Source organism: Camponotus floridanus, unplaced genomic scaffold (genome assembly GCF_003227725.1).
Source record: "Camponotus floridanus strain SB8 unplaced genomic scaffold, Cflo_v7.5 scaffold2, whole genome shotgun sequence".
Classification (NCBI taxonomy): Eukaryota; Metazoa; Arthropoda; class Insecta; order Hymenoptera; family Formicidae; genus Camponotus; species Camponotus floridanus.
In genome coordinates, this window is record NW_020229325.1 from 3,037,813 (window position 1) to 3,063,331 (window position 25,519).

A 25,519-nucleotide genomic window follows, 5' to 3' on the forward strand; every position below is an offset into this window, starting at 1 on the left:
AAAGGCATATCTATATATTTATAGTTTAAGGCTGATGAAAAAAGGGGGAGAAGATACGCTACAGTCAAAATACATGTTCGATTACGTTCTCTTGTTAAAGAAATTTGGAAGAAGAAAAGAATAAAAAAAGAGATATTGTAATATTGTATTTGATAGTGAATAGGAATCCATAAAAGAAAAAGCAAGAGATATACCTGATACGTGTTGTAAATAAACGAGGTGTACCTTCGATTTGTTGATTGTGATATGATGATGCCTGGAAAAACTCCAGTACAAGGTAAGGATCAATCTCTCTCAACTATAACTAATACGGAATACTTGATATAAATATACGAAATAATCGTTTTATCGGTGAGGAAATGTGATTATCATGTATATTCATCCTTAATATGATTAATACTTCATAATTTTTATTTCGGTTTTCAGAAAATCCTTTAGGCCTATCCTGGCATGACAGTGCTTGGATTCCTGTCCTTAATCCAAGTAACATCATGGATTACTTTTCCGAAAGGAGTAATCCATTTTACGACAGAACTTGCAATAATGAGATAGTCAAGATGCAGCGTTTGAGCCCTGATCAACTGAAGTGAGTGTCAATTGATTTTCCTGTTAAATATGAATATATATCGTTAAATCATGTTGTAAAAATATTTATTGAATCTATTGTTTTATTTTTGTAGTAATATGACTGGCTTGGAATATATTCTTCTGCATGTGCAGGAGCCTATCTTATATGTGATTAGAAAACAACACAGACATTCACCAACTGTTGCTTCACCAGTTGCTGATTATTACATTATAGCTGGTGTTGTGTATCAGGCTCCAGATTTAGGATCTGTTGTGAGTTCTAGATTGGTGAGTAACAAAATATATTAATAAAAATATCAAAATTATATTTTTTGAAATTTTGTATGACATTAATTTTGACATGCATTTTACATATATATTTTTAATTTAATGTGTTTTTGTAATATAGTATTATAGTATTTGTCAATTATTATATGTAAGAAATATATATGTATCAATTGTGCAGTTATCCACGGTTCATCATCTGCAATCTGCCTTCGAAGAAGCCAGTAACTGTTCGCGATATCATCCCAGTAAGGGTTATTTTTGGGATTTCAAGAATGGCAAAGCTTTGGCCACAAAGAAAGAAACGCCAGTACGTGAGGAACCTAGCTCATTATTTCAACGGCAGAGAGTGGATATGTTACTTACGGAGCTTACTCGTAAATTCCCTTTACCAGTGCCAAAACCAGTGCATCAGGCAACAGAAGTTTGTATGTATCTCATTTATCTTTTTTCTATTTTATATATTAATACTTTATTTAATATTATCGATTTTAATTGTTTCAGCAACAGAGATTAAGCAAGAAGTGAAGACTGAGAAGAAAGACATGAAACCACCACCAGAAAAGAAACCTAGAGTTTCTTAATAAAGATAGAGAGATTGTTAAGAAATTTGTATAAAATTTTGCTAATTTGTAAGATACTAATGTGAGAAAAAAAGTGTGTCATTTATACATACACGTACAAATATCTTATTAGATATATATTCTTTAAGATAATAATATATTTATCATTAGATCATACGATTTATTGCCATATTTTAATTAGAAATATTTAATAATTATATTTAAAAGAAAAAAATTTAGTATTCACACGCACTTTACATTCGTACTTCAAAATTGCAAATCTACATTATTTTTATTTCTTGTGATAGTGATATGAATATTCAAATTAATCAAAACTTTTCTTCCCGATTTTCATCGATTCAGAATACACTTTCTTGAATTTGTATTTATCTCTAAATTTGTCCTTTTCATTGCAAGGAGTTGGAATGATATATTAATATTTTTTTAACTGATCTAATCTTATGTATCAGATATAATTTGTTGTCGAAAATTTAGCAAAATCTAATAATGACATTTTATAGTATCTCAGTTTCTTAGAAAAAATATTCAACTTCATCTCGCAAATGTTTTATTAAAAAAAAATAAGCAATTGATGATGTAACTTGAAATTATTATGCACATTGGCAATTGGATTTGACACAGGCGTATTTTATACTTGATTACTGTTAAATTTATGATCTGATAGACTATATGTGATGCCAGAAATAGCTATATTTTTAAAATTAAATCACAGCAGAATGCAAATTATAGTATCGACTAAATTGTTGAATTTATATATATATACATATATATATATATATATATATATATATATATATGTATATATATATAATTATTTAATTAGATTATAAATTAATATATAATTATACATATAAATTATATCATAAATAATTGAACTTATAATTAATTATATAATATTAGATTATGTATAACAGTAAAAAAATCTTTTATATTTTCTCTATCTTCTCTATCTTTGCGTGATACATTTTGTATCATGCAAACACGCGCTCATTTCGTTTTAGATACAAAAAATTTTTTATTATTATACATTTTATAATTTATAATTAATATTATTATAATTAGTTAATGTAATATTATACATATAACTAATTATAACTTCAATTATTTATGTGTATAATTTATATGTATAATTATATATTTAATTTATAATATAATTAAATAATTATAATTATATAATATTACATATATATAATAATATAATTAAATCATATATTATCGATTATAATTTCTTATATCATTTTTATATCATTTGCAGAAGATCATAGCAGAAGATAGCGTAAAAATACAAATAGGAAGAACAAATTGAAGGGATAAAGATAATAAACTTTCGACGTAAAAGACGATCGCGCTGTTCATTTTATAATATGATGATTCAGCCGTACCTTCAGCCGCCTTCGGCAAATTTTATCCTACAAAAAATGATCTCTTTAAATCTTCCTTCGCGAACATCGCGAGAAGTTATTTTATACAGCATAAAAAATGATATGCGATACGCATACATGCGTCGGTTGTCAGTATCTGGAGCAGGACGAGCAGACGACGAGTCTCGCGGTTTTCCTGGCCAATTGTCAACATGCGAAATGTAAGGTGGTTCGCCTGGTCCGTCAGCAAATGAGTAAACTACAGAACATGCAGGTACGAATCTCCGGGTATTTCCGTAATTGGATGTTATTGATTCCCTCCGAAAGCCCCTGGCAGTGTTAAAATTATCCTTTACACTGTTTGGAGAACGTCATTCGTGCTCTCTCTCTCTCCCCCTTTGTTTTAAGATACATCCTGCCGAACGGGCGTTTGCGAAGGCATGTTGATTTTGCCTTTGCATTCGATGATTCGAAGCGTCTCGTAATTGATAGTGTAATATTTAGGAAAGAGGAATTGTATCTGAAAACAAATTATATATATTGTATTATGAAAAAGAAAATTAAAAGGAAGATATCCTCCGAACTTTACAAGAAAAATATAATTTTTTTTAAAGACGGGGAAAGAATGCTGAAAACTTTTTATCGTTATATATTTATAATTGTTTAAATACTGTAATATAATGCACTATAAAAGCTTATTCATTTCTTATGTTTACTATAAGAAATGAATAAGCTTTTGTAATGCATTATATTACAGTATTTAAACAAACCTAACTATAACAAACTTTAATATAATATTATTTTTTTTTATAATGATAGAATGTAATAGAGAAATTATTCGCTTTTCGACAACTTTCTTGCATTTCTTCGCCTCTTTTTTACATTTATTTTAATATACTATAAAAAAATTTGCAATAAAAACCACTTGTATGTTTATATATATAATCTCATTTTAATTAGAAAAATATTTAAGATTCACAAACGAAATCCACGACGATTTGACGACAGTAAAAGTGTAAAAAAAATTATAATTTCCTATCCAAAATTTCTCCAATTTTTTTCGTTTTTTATCACATGAACAATAATTTTATATACGTAAAAAAATCATATGCAGCACGAACGCTACCTGGTCATTAGCAAAGCACGTGATGAGGTATGCGAAGAGACTCGTAGCGAAATGCCTGTTAACATGAGCGAAGTATCTTACGATGAAGTCCGCGAAATATATGATGAAATGCACGAGATGCCACACGACGATGAAATATACGAAGAAGGCAAAACACGGCAACCGTATGATGAAGAGTACGATGGAGTATACGAAACGCATAAGGCAGTTACAGTTGCAAACCGGACTGTCGAAAAGATAAACGCGAATGTAGAGGTAGATTTCTCTTTTATTATTAATCGGTTTAATCAATCGTTTTCTTTTTTATACAATGAAAAATTATGACAATAATATAACAATAATAATGTTTTATACTCGTATTATTATAATTATAAAACATTATTATAAACATTATTAAAATCTATTAATCGATTTAATCAATCATATTGCTTTCTTTTTTATACATTACAAAATTATTATAATATATTATAACAATAATATTGTATAATTATTATAACATTTTATAATTATAAAAAATTACTATAATATAATATAATTCTAAAAGATACTATAATTATAATTCTAAAAGATTATGTAATATATTATAATTATATATAATTATATTATAATTATATTCCACTTATATTATAATTATATATCATAGAAAAGAGACTAGTATTGTACAAAAATTACCTTCTTCTTTAAGTAATTAAAATGATTATACATAACCGGATATTCTCTGATAACCGCGCATCTTTGTAGTTCACATCCTTGCATCGTGCGACGTCTCTCAGAGGAGCGTTGATAGACCGCAAGTGGGTGCTGAGAATTTTAGATCGTTTTCGTCATCGAGCATATCTGATACTGGTGGCCGCTGCGGTTGGCGTAATAGTCTGGTCCGCTCTGGTATACGGGGTCTTCCTGGGTGCGACTGCTTGCGGAAGCAGTCGTACCTGCTTCGCGTCGACTCTTAGATACAAGCATGCCAAACGCTCTTTATTTTAAATCGCATGCTGTTCCTCTGGTGGTAGGAATACCAATATTATATTTTTTTATTTTATATTCATATCATATTTACCAAATTATATACGATACAAGATTTGTTAAATGTCGCTTTTGTCTTATCGTTAGAGACAAAACTCAAAGTTTCAAGTATATTTGATATGATACATATACACGTACATGCGTATGTCCTCTATAAATATTCCTTTATAAATATTGAATAAATATATATTTTTTTCCGATAAAAGATTCTTTAATATTTATTCCTCTCCACAAGGAGAGAGCTAAATTATATATATAAAATATAAATAAATATTATATTCAAATATATTTTCATATGTGATACACAAAGATATTTATTTTTAAAAAAATAAATATTTATTTTATTTTTTGAAGTCCATATATAACTGTTATAATACGAATCTAAGAAAATATGGCTAGACTATTTTATTAAATTAAAGAGTAAGTTAATTCTAGATTGTGTGCATAATTATAACAAACTATAATAAGAAATTATTTCTGAAGTGATAGAAAATTTATTTGGAACATGTCTCACACATATATACACACCAATAATATATCACTTATCAAGATAGAGCAGATATGCAAATTAAGAGATGTTAATGAATTGAAAATAAAAATCTAGAGGACAAAAATATAAATATAAATGATTTTGCGTTATGTGAAGGTATAAATATTTTTGTTTTAAATATACAAAATCTATTTAGCAATGCAAGGATGAATTAAAGCAATATATAAAGCGAGAGAGAATAGGATATGATGATGAACGGCGCTATGAAATGACGAGACGTTTCAAGACTTGACACAAAATATATTAAACTTGGAATAGTACACCACGTGTAGCGTTCGGTTAAATTATGCGACTAGGTCGTGTCGCGACGACTCGCGACTCCTCGTCCCGGTCTCGCGCTGGATCGACGGGGATCTAAACTCCCGGGAATCTCGGGAGAGATCGTGGCGCGCCACGATATATGCTACGATATGCTGATATGTATGTTATCTGCTACGATATCGTCATCGTGTGATATGTCACCGGCGCGCGTTAACAAGCGAGACACGAGATTCGTTGACTTTGCGTTGATAACCGCGTGTGTCCAACCGACGCGCGCGATACAATTTTCAGGCTTTCGGAATCGATCGTCCTGTGCTATGTAATGTGTACATGTATATATGTATGCGTGTACATGCATATATGTATGTGTGTACATGCATATATGTATGTGTATATGTTTGGCGTCTCGATTCACTCCTGCGATCGAGTTTACACGCAGCTCTCTGGGCCAGGTATGGAATTGGCGATGATGATCTCCTTCATCAGGTTACGATCGGCCTTGAAGCTGATAGGCTCCCAGGACTTTGCGGAGAATGGATTCAGCTGTCAGGAAAAGAAAAAAATATCGAGCGTATTTAATGTGGCTGACATCACGCAGAGAAATAAAAGAATTTAGAGTTTGAAGTATGTCTACACTGCTTGAAAAAACATGGAAAACTTGAAATTTTCAGAGAGATCTTTTGTACTTGAAAAAGTAAAAGAATTCTCATGGAATTTTATTGAAACTTAGTAAATATTAAAAAAAAAATTCTCTTTAATAAGTTTGTTTTTATATTATAAGTAGTTTTGACAAACCGAATGAATTATAAATTTAAAAATATAAATATACATTTTTTTTATTTGCTTATATATTCAATATTTTAATAAAACATTGAATATGCAATTAATATATATTCTTTATTGTAATTTTTAACTATTAAAAAATGAAAATGTTATACAAGTGAAAAATTTATTTATATGTATGTTTGCGAAAGCTATTCAATATATTTGAAAATTTAGCATTTAAAACTTAAGCTCTATATTTCTCTATATTTGTATGAAAGAAAAATATTAGAAAACACATAATAAGAAAATTTATTTTACAAATTTGCACCAAAAAAATCTTTAAAATATTCTTTTTATTTGAAATTTTATTCGAAAATACCTGAAAGATCAAGGAATTTTGAGAGAATTTTTTTACGAGATTTGAATAAACATTTTGTTGATCACAAAAATAATGTTGATTATATTTTTATTTTTTTCCAACTGCCTCAATGGATCGATATTATTCATAACAGACTGCGTTACAGTTGAATTGAGATTGGTTAGTTGAATTTAGAGGTAGCCGGTTTAATCTGGTTTAATTTATAAGCGATCGATAGAAATTCAATCTACGATAGATTAAGTTTCTAATCTTCTAAATCGGAGTCTCGAATTATATATATTGAAACTTTATTTCTTAAAGTGTCGAAGAAAGAATCAAAGACACACTTCACTTTAATTCTTCTACTGAGATATAATTGTAGAAAATATTATATAGGGAAATAATAAATCGTTAATGAGAAAGAATTGAGACAAAAATATGTGTCATACACTTGTTGCAAATTATTATTTTCAAACTAAATTATTATTATAAAGATAAATTATTATCTTCGAGATTATTTTAATACAAGAATTAAAGTAAAACTTTTCTTTTTCAATTACGATGCAACAGAATGCATTGATGTCGATATTAATAATAATATGACATTTAACGCGGAGGATCAATTTATTGATTGTAATAATGTGTCATTCGTTCTACACATATATACCTCAATTGTTCTTTTATTTAAAAAATACATAATCATAAAAATGTATAATTTTTGGAATGACTTACGCTGCATCTATTCGTCTGCAGCCCTTGCTTATGAATATCGTAGGGCGCAAACAACGTGTCTGGTCTCACTGGCAAAAACAGTTGTGGTTCGCGTTTGATCTTGTCTTGGTCTGAAATTCCACGCATTGTATTTTTATCTTATTAATATACAATTTCTAAATGATTTAAATAAAATATTGCGAACAGAAACTAGGTAGGCAGAATTAAAAAGTAAAACTGATTTAATGTCGATATAAGCAGTTCCCAAATTTGATTTTTTATTTGAAGCTTAAGCGAATGTAATTCTTACTACCGTCATGCAAATGGAATTAGAAATCGCTATTCGACAAAAATATCCATTGCAAAATTTCGTTGTGCTTCAAAATAGCACGTGACATGACGAATTTAAAATTTTTTTAAACAATGAAAGAAAGAAACAGAAATATTATAGTACTAATTTCTGATATTCTATAAATTTCTAAAATAGTTCTTTCTTTCTCATACTCTCTTCCTCTCTCTTTCTTTTTGTGACATGGTTTCCTTTTTTAGACGATTCGCCGCGATGGATATTGAACTCGATGGGATCAAATGAGATCGGGAAAATAAAAGTGGTAGTTCTCTGACAGCATATTACCTTGCGGCGACTGTATGATATCCGGCTGATTATTGAGCGCGTAATCGGTGACCTGTTTCAGCGTATACTCGACGAAGTACGTGTGGTCGCCATGGGTCACGTCCAGCATCGAATTGTTCCTCGAGTCCGGCGGCGTGATTATCGGCTGTTTCATGTAGGGTTCGATGTGCACGGGGGATGTGGTGCCGCGGCGTCGATACATCATCAGCATCACCGAGATCACCGTCGCGCCGAAAGCGAGCAGGCAACCGATCAGCAGGAGAATCAACGGCATCATGCTGACTCCGGTATCTGTAAGCGAATGCATTCTGTCGCATAATGGATTTGGCAAGTTTCTTGTCATGTTAAAGAATATTTTTTTCCTACGCGATATATGATATGTATATTTTCATAGAATTATATACGAGCTTAATTTGAAAAAATTGTCATTAAAATCAATTATATTAATAATTATGTGTGAACGATAGCGAAAACGTGTTAAATCTGTTGCAAAATCCTAAGTTATGATATGAACATTATCTTTTTTCCGCTGAATTAGGAGAGAAAAAAATATATATTACTTTACATCTTAAGCTCTATTCTAATTTGTAAAAAAAGTATTTGTGGACAATTGATTTTTTCGATTAAGAATATATTATATATATATATTCTTAATCGAAAAAAATCAATTGTCCACAAATACTTTTTTTATAAATTAAAACAGAGCTTAAGATGTAAAGTTTTAATTTAAAATAATTGATATGTATATTTCTAATTATTTACAAGCTTAATTTTAAAAAAATTATCATTAAAAACAATTATATTATTAATTATGTGTAAATGATAATGAAGACGTGTTAAATCTGTTGTAAAATCCTAAATTATACGATATACGATAGTTCTTAAGTTATATGATATAAACATTATCCACTGAATTAAGAGAGAGAGAAAAATAAATGTATATCTGACATATATATTCTTAATCGAAAAAAATCAATTGTTCTTTTTTGATAAAATAGAACAGAATTTGAGATATAAAGTATTAATTCAAAATAATTATTCAGTTTTATTAGATTAAGTTTTATTTAGATTAAAAAAGTTTTATTATTTGTTTTTGATAGTTCTGTCGAAAATTTAAATACAATTACTCATCAATTTCGAATTGTAAATTAAATTATACAGAATAGATTTTTATCCATTTTTTAAGAGAATTTTTTTATAGAATGTTATCAATTTTGTTTGATTTAAAAATCTTCTTAAAAAAGATATAGAATATGTTTATATTTCAAATCAAATCGATTATTCTTTAATTCTTTTTAAAAGAAAATAGAACTCTAATAATTCTTTTCAAAAGAAAATAGAAAAGTGATTATTTTTCCACAAGTTTTCTCTCTCGAAAACGATTTGATAGTACCTATATAAAAATGTTTTATCAACGTGTCATTTTTATTTATTGCTACTGTTATAAATACGATAGAGACCAAGTTTTTAAAAATATACAAAATTTATTTACTATATATTAAATGGAAATGAAAAGAGAAACTATAGATGTAATAAGCTACTAATTAAGAATTTAATAAATTTTGAAGTTGTGTAAAAAATACATTTTTTTGCACAACAACAATTTTCTTAAAATTCAATTACCTGTATGCTTCTCCGAATCTCGCAGCATTATGTCCTCCAGGAGCGACACTTCGCTACGGCCCTTGGCATTTACGGCGTACGTCACCAGGTAAAAGTGCGTGGCCGGCAGGAGATCAGCCACGGCGATTCGGAAGATCGGCAGATCGGCCGACACGCTGGACGCGTTCACCCGAAGAGTGCCAGTCAATACCTCGTAAGCTTCGAGCCGAAACTCCTGGTGGAGCCCGCCATCGTATCCTGGCACGCACTCGACCTCCAGGATCTCCGAGCTTTGATTGAGCGATGCCTTGATGGTGCAATTGTTCAGGGGATTTGGTTTCACTGCACAAACGCGTTTTTGTCACGAAAACTTGCGCGAAGACTTTGCGCGCCTTTACATACCTTGCCTTCCTATTTGAAACTTTTTATTCAAGAATTTACTTTTATTAAAATAAGATAGATATTTTCATCTTCTGAAGAATTCTCGATATATTTTCTCTGTTGAAAGGCAAGAAGAAAAATCAAGATATATGTGAAATAAAAAGGAATCTCCCTTGGCATTCAACGCGAAGGTATAAAGTAGAAACAATTTAAGTAAAATGTAATGGGATAAGTAGAAAATAATATTCCATTGCAGAAAACTAATATTATAATAAATATTTTCGAATTTACAAAACATCGTGTATGAGAAATCTACTATAAGCGAATCGGATAAAAAAAGAGCAGAAATATCCGCGCCGAGAATTTCAAATACGAGCATCTAAATATCATATGTTTATGTCACACATGAAAATATGTATAACATTTAAATACATTTTCGAGTCATAAAATATATTTCTCTCTAAAAGCGAAAACGAGACAAAAAGTTTTCATATTTCGATTCCGAGATATAAAAGGAAGAAAGATACTGACTTAAAAAAAAAAATGATGAAAACTCCGTCTTTCTCTTTTCGTGATGCGATAAATGTATCACCTGCCGGAATGACTTGATAGATGCAAGGCGTCTCCTGTTTCCCTATCGCGTTTCTACCCCAGCAGGTCAAAGCGCCGTAATCCCTCTCGGATACGGGGGTGTAAATGAGCTCGCTCAGGGTGCCGTTGTTGCCATCGAACCTGGCCGGCGCGACCTCGAAGTTCTCGCCACTGTTGTTGAACTCCCAGACAAAGTCCACCTCGCTGGGATCGGCGTCGACTTCGCAGCGCACCTTCACGGATTCCTCCAGGGAGGCCCCGATGATCGTTACCTCCTTCAACTTGCAAACCGGCGCGACTGGTCGAGAGGAAGGAAAAAAGAAGAGGTTCGCACACGTTATCAGGGGAAAAAAAAAAAGAGTTGTCGAAATGAAATTGTCGAAAGACGAAACAATTTCATCTCCGCTATCGATCGACAAAACTTCGAGTGGGATTATGCCGAGTTTAAGCGCCGTTTTATTCGCCCTTAATCGGTAGAATTATGTTGTTCGCCGTAGGGCTTGGATAGGAGGGTTGAAAATAAATTGGCTTCTAAAATGTAATCCTTCATATCTGACGTCCGTGATATTCCGCTACTGAACACAATTACGCGCAGTTGGCATATTGTGTAACGCGTATTTGGAGTTTACCGGAACAGAAACAGGAGGAATTTAACGTTGTACCTCACGTTGAATGTAACTTTTAGCGATGTGTGAAAAGGTCAAAGGTCAATTTTACCGCAATAATGTATCTTTTTAATCGGACGTATTTTAATAATTTATTTTTATATAGATTTCCCTGTTAATGCAAATATGTATTAAATATGCATAATGTACATAAATATTTATACGATAAATAACACGTATTTAGATATTTAAATCTATTTATGTAAAATATGTATGATGAATTTTTTATAAATATCTCTCTGTATTTAAATAGCAAAGCTTTAATTTTTAAAATCAATTATCTAAACTCACCGACATTCAATTGCCAAGTTATGTTTCCTCGAGAGGATCACTTACAAAATCGAACTTGCGTATTTACTTACACTGTACTCTCAGATTCACAATGGGGCTCGTCGTTTCTCCGCGATCGTTGCTGGCGAGACACGTGTAATTTCCCGCGTTGTCACGACCTATACCCTGCAGAACCAGGCTCTGGGTGCTCATGATGATACCAGCCGAATAGTTTTGCGTCAGCACCGCGCCCTGTCATTGATGGATTAGCGCTTTTAACACGGAGGTTGAAGGTACGATAGCATTCTATACTATAGCGTTCTATACTATAGCGTTTTATACTATTTCTTTGGTAATATAAGAAAAGGGAAGGTGGCAAATCGATATCGTGTAACATTTTTCGCACCTTTCAAACTGCTCTCATCCAGAAGGTAGAGAAAAGTTCTTCAATAGAATTCTTTTTCCCATAAATATTTGATATACATTACATATACTTGGGATTTAGTATATATATATTTTTTTCAAATCTCTCTCGCATTTTTATGGAAATCGAAAGGTAAACGAAGATGAAGATTTTATTTCTTATGAATTTCTTTATCGAAAATCTGGCTTTTTGAAAGTTACAAATAACATCTTAAAAGATCTGTTATAAAGTATCAAGTTTCAGATTAATCTTTATTGAAATAAAAAATCGCTATTGACTCTCTCTTATAACAAGAAATTGATATATCATGTTTTCAGACCTCTATTCTTTATTCATTGGAATTTTTTTTCAAACATCAAATACTCGATACTTTTTTTGACGAGGAAAATAAAAATTAATTATATCGAAATTCTAAAAAAAAAAACACTGAGACTTCATAGAGTATTTTAAATTAAATTAAATTAATTAGATTAAATAAATTAGATTAATTAAACTAAATAAATTAGACTTATTATTGTGGACTTACATTATGGCGCCAGGTGATTTTGTGATGCTCTGGATTAGCACGGACTTTACATTCGAAATACACGTCGTCGCCCTCCTTTATGTTCTCCGCGTTCAGGGTGCTGCCCAGATGCAGCTCTACCTTGGGCGGAACTGGAGAGAAGTTTTCGAGAAGCTTAATATTTTATGTAATGCAATCGTACGTTTGTAATGAAATATTTCAGTAGATCCCGAAAAAAGTGGCCGTAAAATATTAAAGCCGCCGGAACACGCGAAGAAAGCAAGAGGGTATCAATAAGACATATGACTATTCGTGTAATAGATTTACGACTTCTGATTGAGGCTGAAAAAACAAGCTTTACCGAATGTTATTCATATTTGCATTTTTTATATCTTTCGATGGATTTCAAATATTTGATTATTTCTCGAAAAAATTTTGAGATATATATTTTAATCAAGCGAAATTACAATTGATCGATTACATCGACAAGATTTTTCATATATTTAAACATTATCATCAATAACGTATTGCTTGCATAAGTAGATTTTTTTCGCAAAATTAAAAGTGTATACTAATTAATTTTTTAGAAATGTTGAGAAACATGATATATTAATTGCGACTGATTAATTTCGCGATATAACCGTAACCTGTATTCGCCGAGTTTTGAGAGAGTTCCTTACAGACGACATTTAGCTTGAAGAAGTCCTCCAAGTACGCATCCGTCAGTGCCGGATTTTCACCGCGGCACTTGAGGATCTTTCCATGGTCGTCGGGAACGGGTGAGAATATCAACGTGCTCAAAACCACCGACGCGTTGCCGCTCTCCATCATCTGCTGGCAAATTCGATGATTGGTAGACGGGATAATTTGGAGTCGGTTTCGAGAAAAGAAGGTGAAAAAAATCGCACAAGGTATTGCACTTTAAAGTATATCATTATATCGACCTTGCCGTTCCGAAATGTCTCGTTCCCCTCGATCCAGGTGATGCGAGCGCGGGGGTGCGAGCCTGTCGTCTCGCAGGTGATGGAGTAGTCCTTCTCCGTTTCCATGACCGTTAATTTCGATAATATCTTCACGGTTAGCGGTTTTACTAGAATCAATGGCGAATTATTTTTATTCTATATGATATTCTAGTGATACGGACGTTTTCTCATTCCTCCTAAACAATTTTGAGATCGATGTCTCGACGTCAAAACTTAGGAGTTTGCAATGCTTTCGAGGTCAATTAATGTTTAAGAATGAGAATTCTTTTTCCGATAGGTCTTTCGACTTTTTAATTTTCCTTCCATATTTCTACTTATTAAATGCTTTGATGTAATTTTTCATGAGAATATTTATATATAAATATTTACGATAATATCATTTCTCTAAAGATTATAAATATCACTTTCAACACAAAAATATTCATTTAAAATGATTGTAGGAAGCTATTATCTCTAGAAATTTATTTACGCCTGAATAAATAAAAGAAGAGATTAAATTTATTTTCACTGTTGTATATAAGCTATAATTATCCGTATAACAGGTTTACCTCGCTTCTATTTTCAACAAACCTGTCAATAATTTATCGAGTCGATAACGTAAATGCGAAAGGATTACTTTTCGCGGTCGAAATTTAACTAATGTGAATTATTAACAGGCTGAATACTACGGGGATTTTGATTAACTTTGCAAAAGCATAATTAGAGGTAGCATGACCAATATTGCGGCAAATAAATGCCATTTTTGTCAGATATACACATTATCCCAATTTAACTAAACTCTTCTTATTCATACATATAACTTTCAAAATACGCAAATGATTGCAATTAAAATGAATCGGCATCCTTCAATGGCTCTTAACATTTCAATATTTTTCATCGCTTCAAAGTTAAAAAACCGATCGCTCTCATATTTAGCTACCACAAGTGCAGAGGAGAATGAAAATAAATATAATTTTAACGCACGAATAAAAAAGTGAAAAAATGCACGAATATTCCTGTACATATATTTTTAAATTGTTGCAGCCTTCTATATCAGATTCGCCATTGAAGGAATAAGCGAAATTAACAAGTTTCACTTTCGCGTCCGTGAAAATATTTTTCTCTCATGCGAGGAATAAAGTCCGAAAGCGATACTCACGATAAACGTCGAGGATCACCGTCTTCTCCAGCGGCGGTATAAGGTGCGTGTTGGTCGCCCGGCATTTGTACGTCGTGTTGCGGTGCTCTCGTCGCAGCTGCGGCACCGTCAATTTGCTGACGACGATGTTCTGGCTCTCGAACTCCTCGAGTCTGCCGTTCACCTCCTTGCCGTCCACCAGCCAGCTCACTACCGGCGTGGGTTTCCCTTCGCGCCCGCGAAAGCACGGAAAGCAACGGAAATTATACGCGACTAATTAACTCCTCCTCCCCCTCTCTTTCCGTACCGTTGTCGATCAGGCTTGCGTGACAGCAGACAAATCACCTGGGGCCATAATTACCCTTAATACCGGGTGTCTCCGATCAGACACGCCCGCGTAATACCCAGTCTGGCCACTTAGTGCAGGCCAGGGCTTGTATTTAATTGCTAACAATAGGCCACCAAGGTATCTTTCTTCCTCTCTCTCTCTCTTTCTTTTTTTCTTTCTCTTTCTCTCTCTTTTTTCCGTCTCTTTTTATTTGTTCACGCGATCTCGTGAGAGAGGGAGAGGAAGGGATTTACACCGGAGGTTACGCGTGTAATGTTGGCCGAGTCGGGTAATTTGTCACACTCTCTCGCCGAGATTCGTATCTCCGACTTAACATATTAATGAGAAACCTGATTTCTCTCAAGGAGGGATTATACAACGGATAAAATCCTACAAACGGAAAGGTGTAACGAGAATCGCGCACGATAAATTCATTGCTGTTTTTAAAATATGGAGAGATTTGTTTTACCCTCTGAAACACCGTATTTTACCTCTCGTCTCTGTCGTTAACTTTAATCGGTCTCGAACAAGGATAATTTTGAGAAGAGGGAGATTATGAGGAAACAATTGTTTCACGATTTGCATGCGAAATTAATTAACTGTACGTTAATGCTAATTTACCGTCTTTTGATAAAGAAATGTATAACTGGAATACATTTAGACGTACATACAACTGAAAACGTAATTATAAATGTAAGTAACTCGCGAATGGAAACGCAAGATGTGTAGGATACGCCTCTGCAAATTTCTAAACAAATCCAAAGATACGAATTAGAACATATGACAACTTACCTCCTCTCACTTCGCAGGACAAGCCGAATTCCATGCCGACCTGAAACGGTCCGGCTACTCTTTCCACCTGCACCCCGGAGCTGTCATAGATGAACAGCTGATGCGGCGGCACTGCGAACAATATCGCGAACATGAAGCGTTCGCTTTCCATAATTAACGGATAATGGCCTCGAATAAACGGTTTCGAGAGTCTCCGTCTTTTTAGGAACTCGCGAAAGTTAATTTATTGAAATTACAAAAATGAAATTTCGATTAATTCGTCCCCCCTCAAAGTTTCTCAGAAAAATGGGTTAAACCGCGCCGGGTCCTTCAATTAGCGAAACCGCGAGAGACGGCGGTGAGATTGTTCCGGCAAGTTTAACTTTGCATCCCGAGATGAAAAAGGACCACCGCGTATCGGCCAACGTTAACTGCAGCTAATATTCCACCCTGGTCTCCCTCCGTTTTCTTACCGCGAGAGAGATCTTTGGACGATCTCGAAGCGTTTTACGCGTTAAGGAGCGCAGTTAATCATACCAGGGCGATGTTACGAGGAGCGGTCGTTACGGTAATGAGTTTTCTCTCACCGATCACCGTGAGATTCACTTGGAAGTTCTTGGTCGGCGAGTTCTTGAAGTCTACGCGGCATCTATAGACCCCCTCGTCGTCCAGCTGAACCGCCTCCAGGGAAAGGGCGGCGGGTTTCGTCACGGTGACGAAGTAGGCTCTAGGCCCTACGGCAGTGCTGTCTGACCAGTTCAGGGCCTTGTTAAAAGCTCGGCCCCGCACGTCAAAACTGAAAAGATACGTATAATTCTGTCACTTTTTTATCTTATACCTTTTTCATAATTTTTCTATCTGTAATGAATATTTTGAGCTTGAATAGTTTAAAAAAAGACTTCACTAATAATTATTTAATCGAGGATTCTATAAAAAAAATGATAACATTAAAGATATGATGGATTAAAGATATGTAATATATCTTTCATCAATTTTATAAATAACTCCATATATTATCGATTACATTGATTCTTAGACACAGATGGGTTTTTTATTTAATTGAGGATTCTATAAAAAAAAAATAAAATTAAAGATATGATGGATTAAAGATAATTGAATATTTTAAGAAAGACTTTTCACTTGAATATTTTAAGAAAGACTTTTCACTAATAATTATTTAATCGAGGATTCTATAAAAAAAATGATAAAATTAAAGATATGATAGATTAAAAATATATATCTTTTATCAATTTTATAAATAACTCTATATATTATCGATTACATTGATTCTTAGATACAAATGGGTTTTTTATTTTATTTAATCGAGGATCCTATAAAAGAAAGATAAAATTAAAGATATGATGGATTAAAGATATGTAATATATCTTTTATCAATTTTATAAATAACTCTATATATTATCGATTACATTGAGTCTTAGACACAGATGGGTTTTTTCCGTTGAATTTTTCAATTTTTTTGAATAGATTACATTACACTGTAAGATATTGCTTGCCTGTAAATGGGTTTCACCGCATAATCGCGGAACCAAAGTACCATGTATACGCGATCTTCTCGCGTGGACGGTTCAATGTCGCAAGGCAAAGTGGCAGTACGACCAAGTACGGCGCTGACCTTAGACGTGGACACTGAGAACATGAAAGAAAGATGATTAATATTGCAGTGGTTGTCGGCGAATGACTTTCCTGTCTGATTGATTTATGTCTAAATTACATCAAGAATCTATCTATCAAAAGATTGAATTTTTCCAAGTTACACGTTTGTCTATTTATCAGACGCTCTTTTCATTCAGGTTTTTGCAAAGTCGACTCTATGCGGCATTCAATGCGATAAAATCAATCATGTTTTTTCGCAATAAACGATAATTAGTGCCTTTGAATTTTTTCTTTGGCATAAATAATTTTTTTTAAACAACTGTATACTGAATTAAATAGTATTAATTTAATTTAAATGTCGACCTAAAGAGTTGAGTAAAGTTGTAAAGTTTCAGTCTCTTTGATTTTTAATAATTTCTTTGGAATTTACTGCAAACAACAATACAACTTTTATTTTCGTAGCTAAATCTCATTAACGTCAACATGCTTTGAATAATTTTACTTACAATGTACTTCCTCTGTTTTTCTTAGAACGAAAAAGCTAATATTACAAGTCGCTTAATAATTAAGTTAATAATTTTAACAAATGTGTAGAGCTACTATATAATATAATGCAATTTTAAACTTTAATGTAATTTTAAAGGTCATTTACATTTAATAACTTGACATTTTGTGAATTATCAATTATATGGTTAATAAGTTAAATGAGCTGTAACGTTAGCTTTCATGTTGTGAAAGAACTTAGAGGGTTATTAAATTAATAAGAAAAGAGTATTACAAGTACAGTTATTCAGACAAATACACACAAATTATTCAAATATACGGAAGAGAGAGAGATTTAGGTGAAAAAAAATTAGATTAAATTTATTCTTTAAACTATAGACTATTTGTCGCGATTCTAATTACGCTGAAGTAATATCAGAGGCTTTTCTAAATGAATAAAATCGTTTCACATTCATTTCGCGAAATGGAGCCGCATTAAGAATGTGTAGATATTTTAAGGGACGTTTCTCTTTTCAATTTAACGTCGCATTTGAACGCGAGAAAGAGTCCGCGTCTCGCGATATAAAAAGAAAGCCGCTTTGCTTTCTCTGCTTCGAATAAAGCGACCGGAAAGCAGCTTGAAAAATATCACTAATGAAGTTCGTTTTCGCGCATAATGGAGAATTTCCGCCCGGCGCAGCGCGAAATATAATTACGCTGTGTAACATTTCTTTGAGCAGGTTTCACGCTCTAAGTGATTTCCGGTCCGATCGCGCAACAAGCTGCGTCTGATTTCCCGTTTTCCGATACACCGCAATTTTCATCAATCGAACGACGTCTGTAACACGAATACGAACTCTTCCGGCAGGATATCGTTTTCACGTTTGTTTGTGACGCTCCGATGAAAAATGTACATGCTACGAGCCATTTATCTTTTTTTTTTTAACATCTTTCTCTCGTATCAGCGCGATTATTATCTGTTCCATCTATTTAAAAGCATGTCATTTTTTTTATAGAAAAGATATTTCAAAGATATAATAGAAACTGACAACTCGCGAATGTAAATAGAAATAAAGGTCCTTCAAATAGGACTTTAGAAAGAGAGACATTCGAATAATTGTAGAGGACAAATATATTTTGAAGAAATGGAACATTTTTATATAAATTGCTCAATAAGAGGCAGTTTATAAATTCAAAAGTTGAAAGCTCTTGTGAATGTGCTATTAACAGGACTTATTTATTATTCTACGTTTTAAGTTAAGAGTGCATTCAACCTTGGCGGTTACATATTTCGACCTAATTTTATTTAAAAAATATCATAACTCTTTGTAAATATAGATCCTAACATTTTCAATCTCGCGACTTTTTGTCAAATTTTCCACTTTTCAATATGCATTTATGAAAGACATATTGAGTACAATGCGTAAAATATTGAACTTCCATGTTGAATATGCTAAATGTGCGCAGCAATCGAAGCTAAATTAAAATTAATATAACTTTATTAAGTAAATTCTCTTTCTTCGTTAATATCGTATAACTCTATAATCTCAAAGGAAGCGAGAACCGCCAAGCTTGGCTGCAACTACTTCCTTGTCTGGCACTTTTGCAGGAAAATGTAAGAGTGATACTTTTTTTTTTATTATTCTCAACGTTCTTTTCTTAGTAATTAAAAATTGAATGCATTCTTATAAAAGTATAGCTATAACATACTTTTCATTATATTTTTGCATTCTTTCGTAAAAATATAATATTCGATAGTCTAGTATGTACTTCAAAAAATCACCGAATGAATTTTTAGCCAATGTATTTCCCGATTAACTCGGCGGTGCTTTTCCTCAACAACAATATCGAAACACGATAGTTTTCGAGTAATTAGCAATTGGAGAACTTCTGGCGAACTAAACTTAAGATATCTTCAATTTCAGAAATGAAATTCCATTAAAGTCCGTTGAAAATTAACTGATAAACATTGTTTCGTTACTAAATAAATAAGTATATTCATCATTTGACTTCATAAGCGGACTTTACTTTAACGGAATTTCTGTAACTCGAGCCTGCCGAGTTACAGAAATACATAAAGCTGGCAATTGCTTCGTCAAGAAAATGATAACTCACTGGAACTCCTTTGAGACACAAGGTCGGAAAAATTTGGACACGTAGTCTACGGGAAAGATAAACAACGTGAGATTCTGGCAAGTTGGACAGGGATTGGTTTGTCTCGATTGTTCGTGTCAGAGGATTCACGTACCTAGGTCATCATCCTTATCCCAGTTGCCGCTGGCATTTACGTAGACGACCACGGCGAATATGTAGCCGCTAATCACGAGTCTCACCGCAATCTCGGCCAGCGTCCCGAGTGCCATCCCACGTAAGGGATGGGACACCTTCGCCGGACACCTCGCTGGTGCACCGCTCAAATTCGTCGTCCTTCGCATGATAGCACCCCGCGGGCACGCCGTCCCTTTATTGTCATTCCACGACCGAGAGGAGCCCGTCCCGTCTCGTCTTCGGCTGCCCGTCCCGATTTTGCGTGCGGAACGAACACGCGGAATATACGCTCACCTACTCGAGCGCGAATTCTTCAAGTTCGAGCGCCCGTCGTCGGAGTACATCGAAAATACCTGGACGACAAAAATCTACACTTTTTTCACCGCGTTCTTAATCACTGTCGAGTATCACTGTCAAGTCGATGCTGTCACAATTCACTTTCTTCACTTTACTTTGTTTCGTTATGTTAATTATATGTGCTATAATATATAAAATTATGTATCAATAAAGGATTAAAGAATATTGTTAGACAATAAAATAGATTTGCTTTCATTAAATATTAAAATTTGAATTTGTGAATTATTTTAAAAATAATTAAACTAATTTAAGAAATAAAAAAAATATTTTTCTTCTAACTAAAATTGATAAAAGGTAAAATTTGAGTTTGTGAATTATTTGAAAAATGATAAAAATGCGATTAAAATAATTTAAGAAATAAAAAAATATATTTTTTTCTAATTAGAATTAATAACAGAAATTATAGAAAAATTAGGAAAAGAATTAATAAAAGAAATAATAACACATGTCTCTACAAATAAGAATTTATGTGGACACAAACCTTCTGCACCAACTTGTAAACGTTTTTTTTAACGTTGTCTCTCGTCTATTTTGCTGTCGCTATATATTTGTCCTGTCCCGATCGATTCGTTGCTAAAATATATCGTCGTTTTCGATTATGTCACGGTATCAAGTTCAACAGCGGCTCATGTTTCCACGTGATTGCCTTCGATTATCCTCTCTTAGCGTTATTGTCCTCGGTCACGTTGTTACACACAATCGCTCTCTCTTCTTCTCCCTCTCGTTACATGTTTGCTTATCATTTTACGTTATTCTTTCATCGTTATTTTTCACCGATTCGTCCTTCGTGAACTATAGTTTTTCTGTCGCGTCCCAATTCGTCGCCTTTTCCGCAATTTTTCTCGCTGACTTGGTCGTGATTTGTTATCGTTCGGTTATCGTCGTCGATTACATCCCGGTATTCGTCCAGAAAGATGCATGGAGGTCGAGATTACTCACTGCGTTTCAAATTGACGTACGTCGCGGCACGAACAAAGACAGATATTACAAAAACATCCGAGCTGCATCGAAATTCCGATATTTCCCCTGCGATGATACGTGATCGATTATTACAAATTTCCCGCAATATCATTAACACGCGCATTGACGTATTGTTATCGCCGTTGCCATCATCGTTAATTTCATCTTGAATAGAGACACACGCTCGTCGAGAATATTTTTTGGCGTGATTGTAATGCACAATTTTATGCGAGAGACCGGTGTAGGCGCTGTATATACGTGCATGTGTGTAGAGCAAACACAGATCTCCTTAAGCAAACGAGTTCCTTTTAGTAGTGCAGCCTGGCTGGGGCCGGCCGGCTCGCCTGATCAAGCGCCGACCCTCTTCCACTGGCTGCACACGATTCTAATTTCGATCCACTCTACTTATCCCGTCTCCCCCCGAAATCATTCGCGTTATTGTCGCATACGCCTACGTTTTCACGTTCGCGTCTAGAAAGTTCGCCCCGAGATGCAACGAAAGGGATTAATCCGAATCACTTTAAATCAAGGGATAATCGAGCCGGTCGTTAATCACAATCGCCTGATTAATCGTTGCACTCGAGGGTTCCTTTTTGCACGTTGAACCTTCTCCACAGGTTGATCCGATATATCCTTTTTTTATTATATTCGCTATTTTTATTAGTTTACTTTAATGATCTTGCGTTCATTCATACACAATCGTGGAAAAGTGGATATTACAATGCAATTATCTCAATCGTCACTCGCTCGTTTGAATAGCTATATTTACGACCAAGTTACAGTTATATTTAGCCGGTTCTATAAGCAGCCGAAACTTCTTAACACTTGCAAAACAATCCGCCGCTTCGAGCGCGACGACAAGACTAATTCTCTCTTTCTCTCTTTCTCTCTCTCTATTCCGTCGATTAATCAAAGGGGAGTCTTATTGTCATTCCATCCGAGATCAGACAGTCACTTCCTCCACTTCCACCCGAATGGCGAGGTGGCGAAGGCAGGCAAAAGGACGATCCGGCAGAGGATGCTTCGTGGTCTGATCGTCTCGCGAGCGTTCGAGAGGAGTGATTTCACCGCGACGGCATTCTCCAACGATTTTCCACCCCTAAAGGCCTCCCATCCCCTCTCCTTTCTCTTTCACCCTCCCTCTCTCTTTTTCTCGCTCCCTCTTACCTCGAAGGTAGACGGCCTCCTCCCACCGCCAACCCCGCGGCGATGTCCTCCGGCTAGGATCCTCTTGAGGGGACGGGGAGGAAGGGGGCGGCGGGGAGCGACACGTCGAATAGTACGAGAATCTCGAGGAGTCGTTCGGCAGCCTTCCCTAATGTTTCTTAATTACCCGCGCTCATTAATCACCGGGTCTTTTGATGTTCGTTGAATTTCTTTCTTCGCCCTTCGTGTAATTCGCGAGGAAGCGCACCTCGAAGCACACTAAAGCACTCGTCGAAGCTCGCAGCTGAAATGGCGCAACGCGTTTTGACGAGAAAGAGAGAGAGAGAGAGAGAAAGAGAGAGAGAGAAAGAGAGAGAGAGAAGCAGAGAGAGAAGCAAAGAGAGAGAGAGAGAGAGAGAGAGGCCACCCGCCTTTCTCTGCGGGGATTATCGTCCCTCCGGGGCTACTACCTCTTTGGGGTAGGTAGGTTTAGGGCCGCCGTTAGGCGATTCGACAATGGCGATGACAGATCGCTCGAGAGACGTGCACCTCGATATTCGCACGATACTTGCGTTATTATCGTGCTGGTCCTCAATTTCCGCCGTGATCAATCATCCCCCGTATCGTTTCGAGGACCTTCGCGAGGGAAAAGACACTGTCGGGGGATATAAAATGTATAAGGTGCGCGTAAATATGAGAAAATTCTATACGATATAAAACATGTAGAAACGGCAAAATATTCGAAAGTGACAGAATTCGTGAAAAATTTACTCTTATATATAAATCTGACTTTATTTTTCAACAGCGGAAAATGCGTCTCACTTTTCAATGGCGCGAATTGTTTTACTTTTTGACAGAGAGCAAAAATTTCCGCGCGGTAAATACGAGCAGTTGCATACATACGGCCGTCGTTCTCTTCTCTCGCTCCCACGTTTCATTTTCACCCTCCGGTTCAAATTTTCTCTCTCTCTCTCTTTCTGTTGCTCTCTTTTAAAAAAAATACTTTTAAAAGGTATTTAAAATCGATTGGTTCAGTTTTTCAGTCTTTTTAACAGCGTTAATCGTTTTGCTTAACAAGCGTAATTGATAGCTCGGTGATTTTTTTTTCGCAGAAAATAGTCATGCACAGCCAATCATTCGCATGTTCCCAATCTCCTCTCCCCTTGTCTGAGTCGCTCTCCAATTTGTATATTAGTCAGTTAAAGCACCGATTTTTATTATACGCACACTCGTTGCCAGCCGATTTATTGGACGCCGAATTTCGACATTCCTCGTCGATTTCATCGTCTCTCACGATCTCCTATTCCAGAGGAAAACTTCGCACTTTCCTCCACAGCTAGAGAAATCTGGCAGCCGGCAAATCGAGGGCTGAATCTCCCAGACGAAGTCTCGTCTTTCCGACGAGACGAGAGCCCTGCGTTTTCTCAACCCTCGTGCCTCTTGGCGACTTTCCACACCGACGACGACGACGACGACGGAATTCCCGATGCTCTCGCGACGCGTGCTGTCGCGTGCACGCTTCCTCGTCGCGCGGACACGCCGCTGTAATCGCCGCCGCGGGTTTGAGAGAGGACGACGACGTCGACGACGACGCGGGGCCGCCGATCGATTCGCGCGAGTCAGTCCGATCCGGCCGCCTCGCGTTTCGACGCGTTTCGATGCCCGCGCGATGTACAGCCCCGTACGGAGGCGGTAAAGGCGGCGGAGGTGGTGGAGAACGTGCTGCCGCGCAGGGCTGTCCGTGCAGGGGGTGCACGACGGGGTTGATGGTTCCCGCAGGATGTCCCGGAATGCGACGAGAATCACGGAAATGCGTCTCTCCCTCGCGAGATTTCAGGCGAATTTTTTATCCCTTCGCAGAGATGCGAGGAAAACGATTATTATTTCGGGCTATTATTTCTCGCAAATTTCAATATTCGATATCCATCAGATTGAATTCTAAAGAGCTAAATTGGATTACACGACAAACTCGAATTTTTGCTCATTATTTATTTCTCTGAATCGAATAGCGGATTATAAAGTCAAAACTGTTAAAATTATAATCTAATCGTTTCATTAAATAAAACCGATTGAATTGACCGATGAATTTATGACTGATGAATAATACTATCATGATATTTTCTATCTTGTATTCCGATTCTCGTAATTAGCCGTCTGTGGCACAAGCTCTTAAGGATTCCTTTTTTTAAATTATTAGAAATTTTTTTCAGTTAAAGTTTATGGATCTTTCAATTTCTTCGCATGTTCCTCGCAATATTATTGCTACATAATTTGTGTAATTGATTACAAAATATTATTATACCAAAAATTCTACGTTCTATATTTTTAACAAATTATGAAAAATATGTTAATTTGACGTTTATAAATTTCATAAAGCTTCGTTTTTTATGTTAATTGGTGTTACTCACTTTTAATTTTTATTTCTTTGCGCAAATATGTAAGCGAAAATTAATAAAAGATACATATAAAATAGAAGGGTGGCGAAAGCTTACTTCGGAATTTTAATTCGTAGACTTTCCTGGCGACTGTCTGTATCTGTAGCGAGTGCGACTGCGCGAATGGTGCATTCACGCCGTCGTCAGGATCGGAGGAAAGTATTCATGAGAAAACAAATTGGAGGTACCGGGACCTATCCGGTATATGGGGTGTTTCGCAAAGTTTACGTCAAACTTGAGAAGCGTACGCTTGGCAAATTTGAGATCGGTCTTTTCTTTCGGAAAAATTTAAGTAAAGATAAAGTTGCGAAGCTTATTTAGTCTTTTAAATTCAAATATAAATTGTATTATTATTTTAATTTTAAAGATATTATTTTAAGATGAATTTATATAA

General features: G+C 34.8%; 3 protein-coding genes and 1 long non-coding RNA gene across 7 annotated transcripts; 2 read left to right on the forward strand and 2 right to left on the reverse strand.

Moving 5' to 3' along the window:
• The first annotated feature begins 28 nt into the window (after nucleotides 1–28).
• Nucleotides 29–1,507, forward strand: LOC105253617 (mediator of RNA polymerase II transcription subunit 6). Its single transcript, XM_011261749.3, has 5 exons — nucleotides 29–277; nucleotides 427–586; nucleotides 681–855; nucleotides 1,034–1,280; nucleotides 1,357–1,507. Exons 1-5 carry the CDS (start codon nucleotides 247–249, stop codon nucleotides 1,434–1,436), a joined length of 693 nt encoding a protein of 230 aa, XP_011260051.1. The 5' UTR covers nucleotides 29–246; the 3' UTR covers nucleotides 1,437–1,507.
• A 1,155-nt stretch (nucleotides 1,508–2,662) lies between these two features.
• On the reverse strand, nucleotides 2,663–4,103 carry LOC109610153. Its single transcript, XR_002192657.2, has 3 exons — nucleotides 3,924–4,103; nucleotides 2,936–3,317; nucleotides 2,663–2,845 (listed from the first exon to the last, which is right to left on the reverse strand). It is a non-coding gene; the product is annotated as an uncharacterized LOC109610153 (long non-coding RNA).
• LOC105253618 lies at nucleotides 2,844–4,966 on the forward strand. The gene is made up of 3 exons (XM_011261750.3): nucleotides 2,844–3,071; nucleotides 3,912–4,178; nucleotides 4,665–4,966. Exons 1-3 carry the CDS (start codon nucleotides 2,916–2,918, stop codon nucleotides 4,905–4,907), a joined length of 666 nt encoding a protein of 221 aa, XP_011260052.2. The 5' UTR covers nucleotides 2,844–2,915; the 3' UTR covers nucleotides 4,908–4,966.
• A 756-nt stretch (nucleotides 4,967–5,722) lies between these two features.
• LOC105253619 (nephrin) lies at nucleotides 5,723–24,336 on the reverse strand. Of its 4 annotated transcripts, none has more exons than XM_011261756.3 (16): nucleotides 23,918–24,336; nucleotides 21,066–21,610; nucleotides 20,208–20,706; nucleotides 17,377–17,509; nucleotides 16,450–16,658; nucleotides 15,884–15,994; nucleotides 14,785–14,991; nucleotides 13,608–13,753; nucleotides 13,344–13,494; nucleotides 12,685–12,815; nucleotides 11,827–11,986; nucleotides 10,801–11,097; nucleotides 9,849–10,169; nucleotides 8,226–8,516; nucleotides 7,613–7,722; nucleotides 5,723–6,300 (listed from the first exon to the last, which is right to left on the reverse strand). In XM_011261756.3, exons 3-16 carry the CDS (start codon nucleotides 20,392–20,394, stop codon nucleotides 6,187–6,189), a joined length of 2,568 nt encoding a protein of 855 aa, XP_011260058.1. In that variant the 5' UTR covers nucleotides 20,395–20,706; nucleotides 21,066–21,610; nucleotides 23,918–24,336; the 3' UTR covers nucleotides 5,723–6,186. The 4 variants fall into 4 exon arrangements, with proteins under 4 accessions (XP_011260058.1, XP_011260054.1, XP_011260053.1 ...); XM_011261752.3 differs by having other exon boundaries at nucleotides 21,066–22,994; nucleotides 23,594–24,336; XM_011261751.3 differs by having other exon boundaries at nucleotides 21,066–23,345; nucleotides 23,594–24,336.
• Between the last annotated feature and the right edge of the window lie 1,183 nt (nucleotides 24,337–25,519).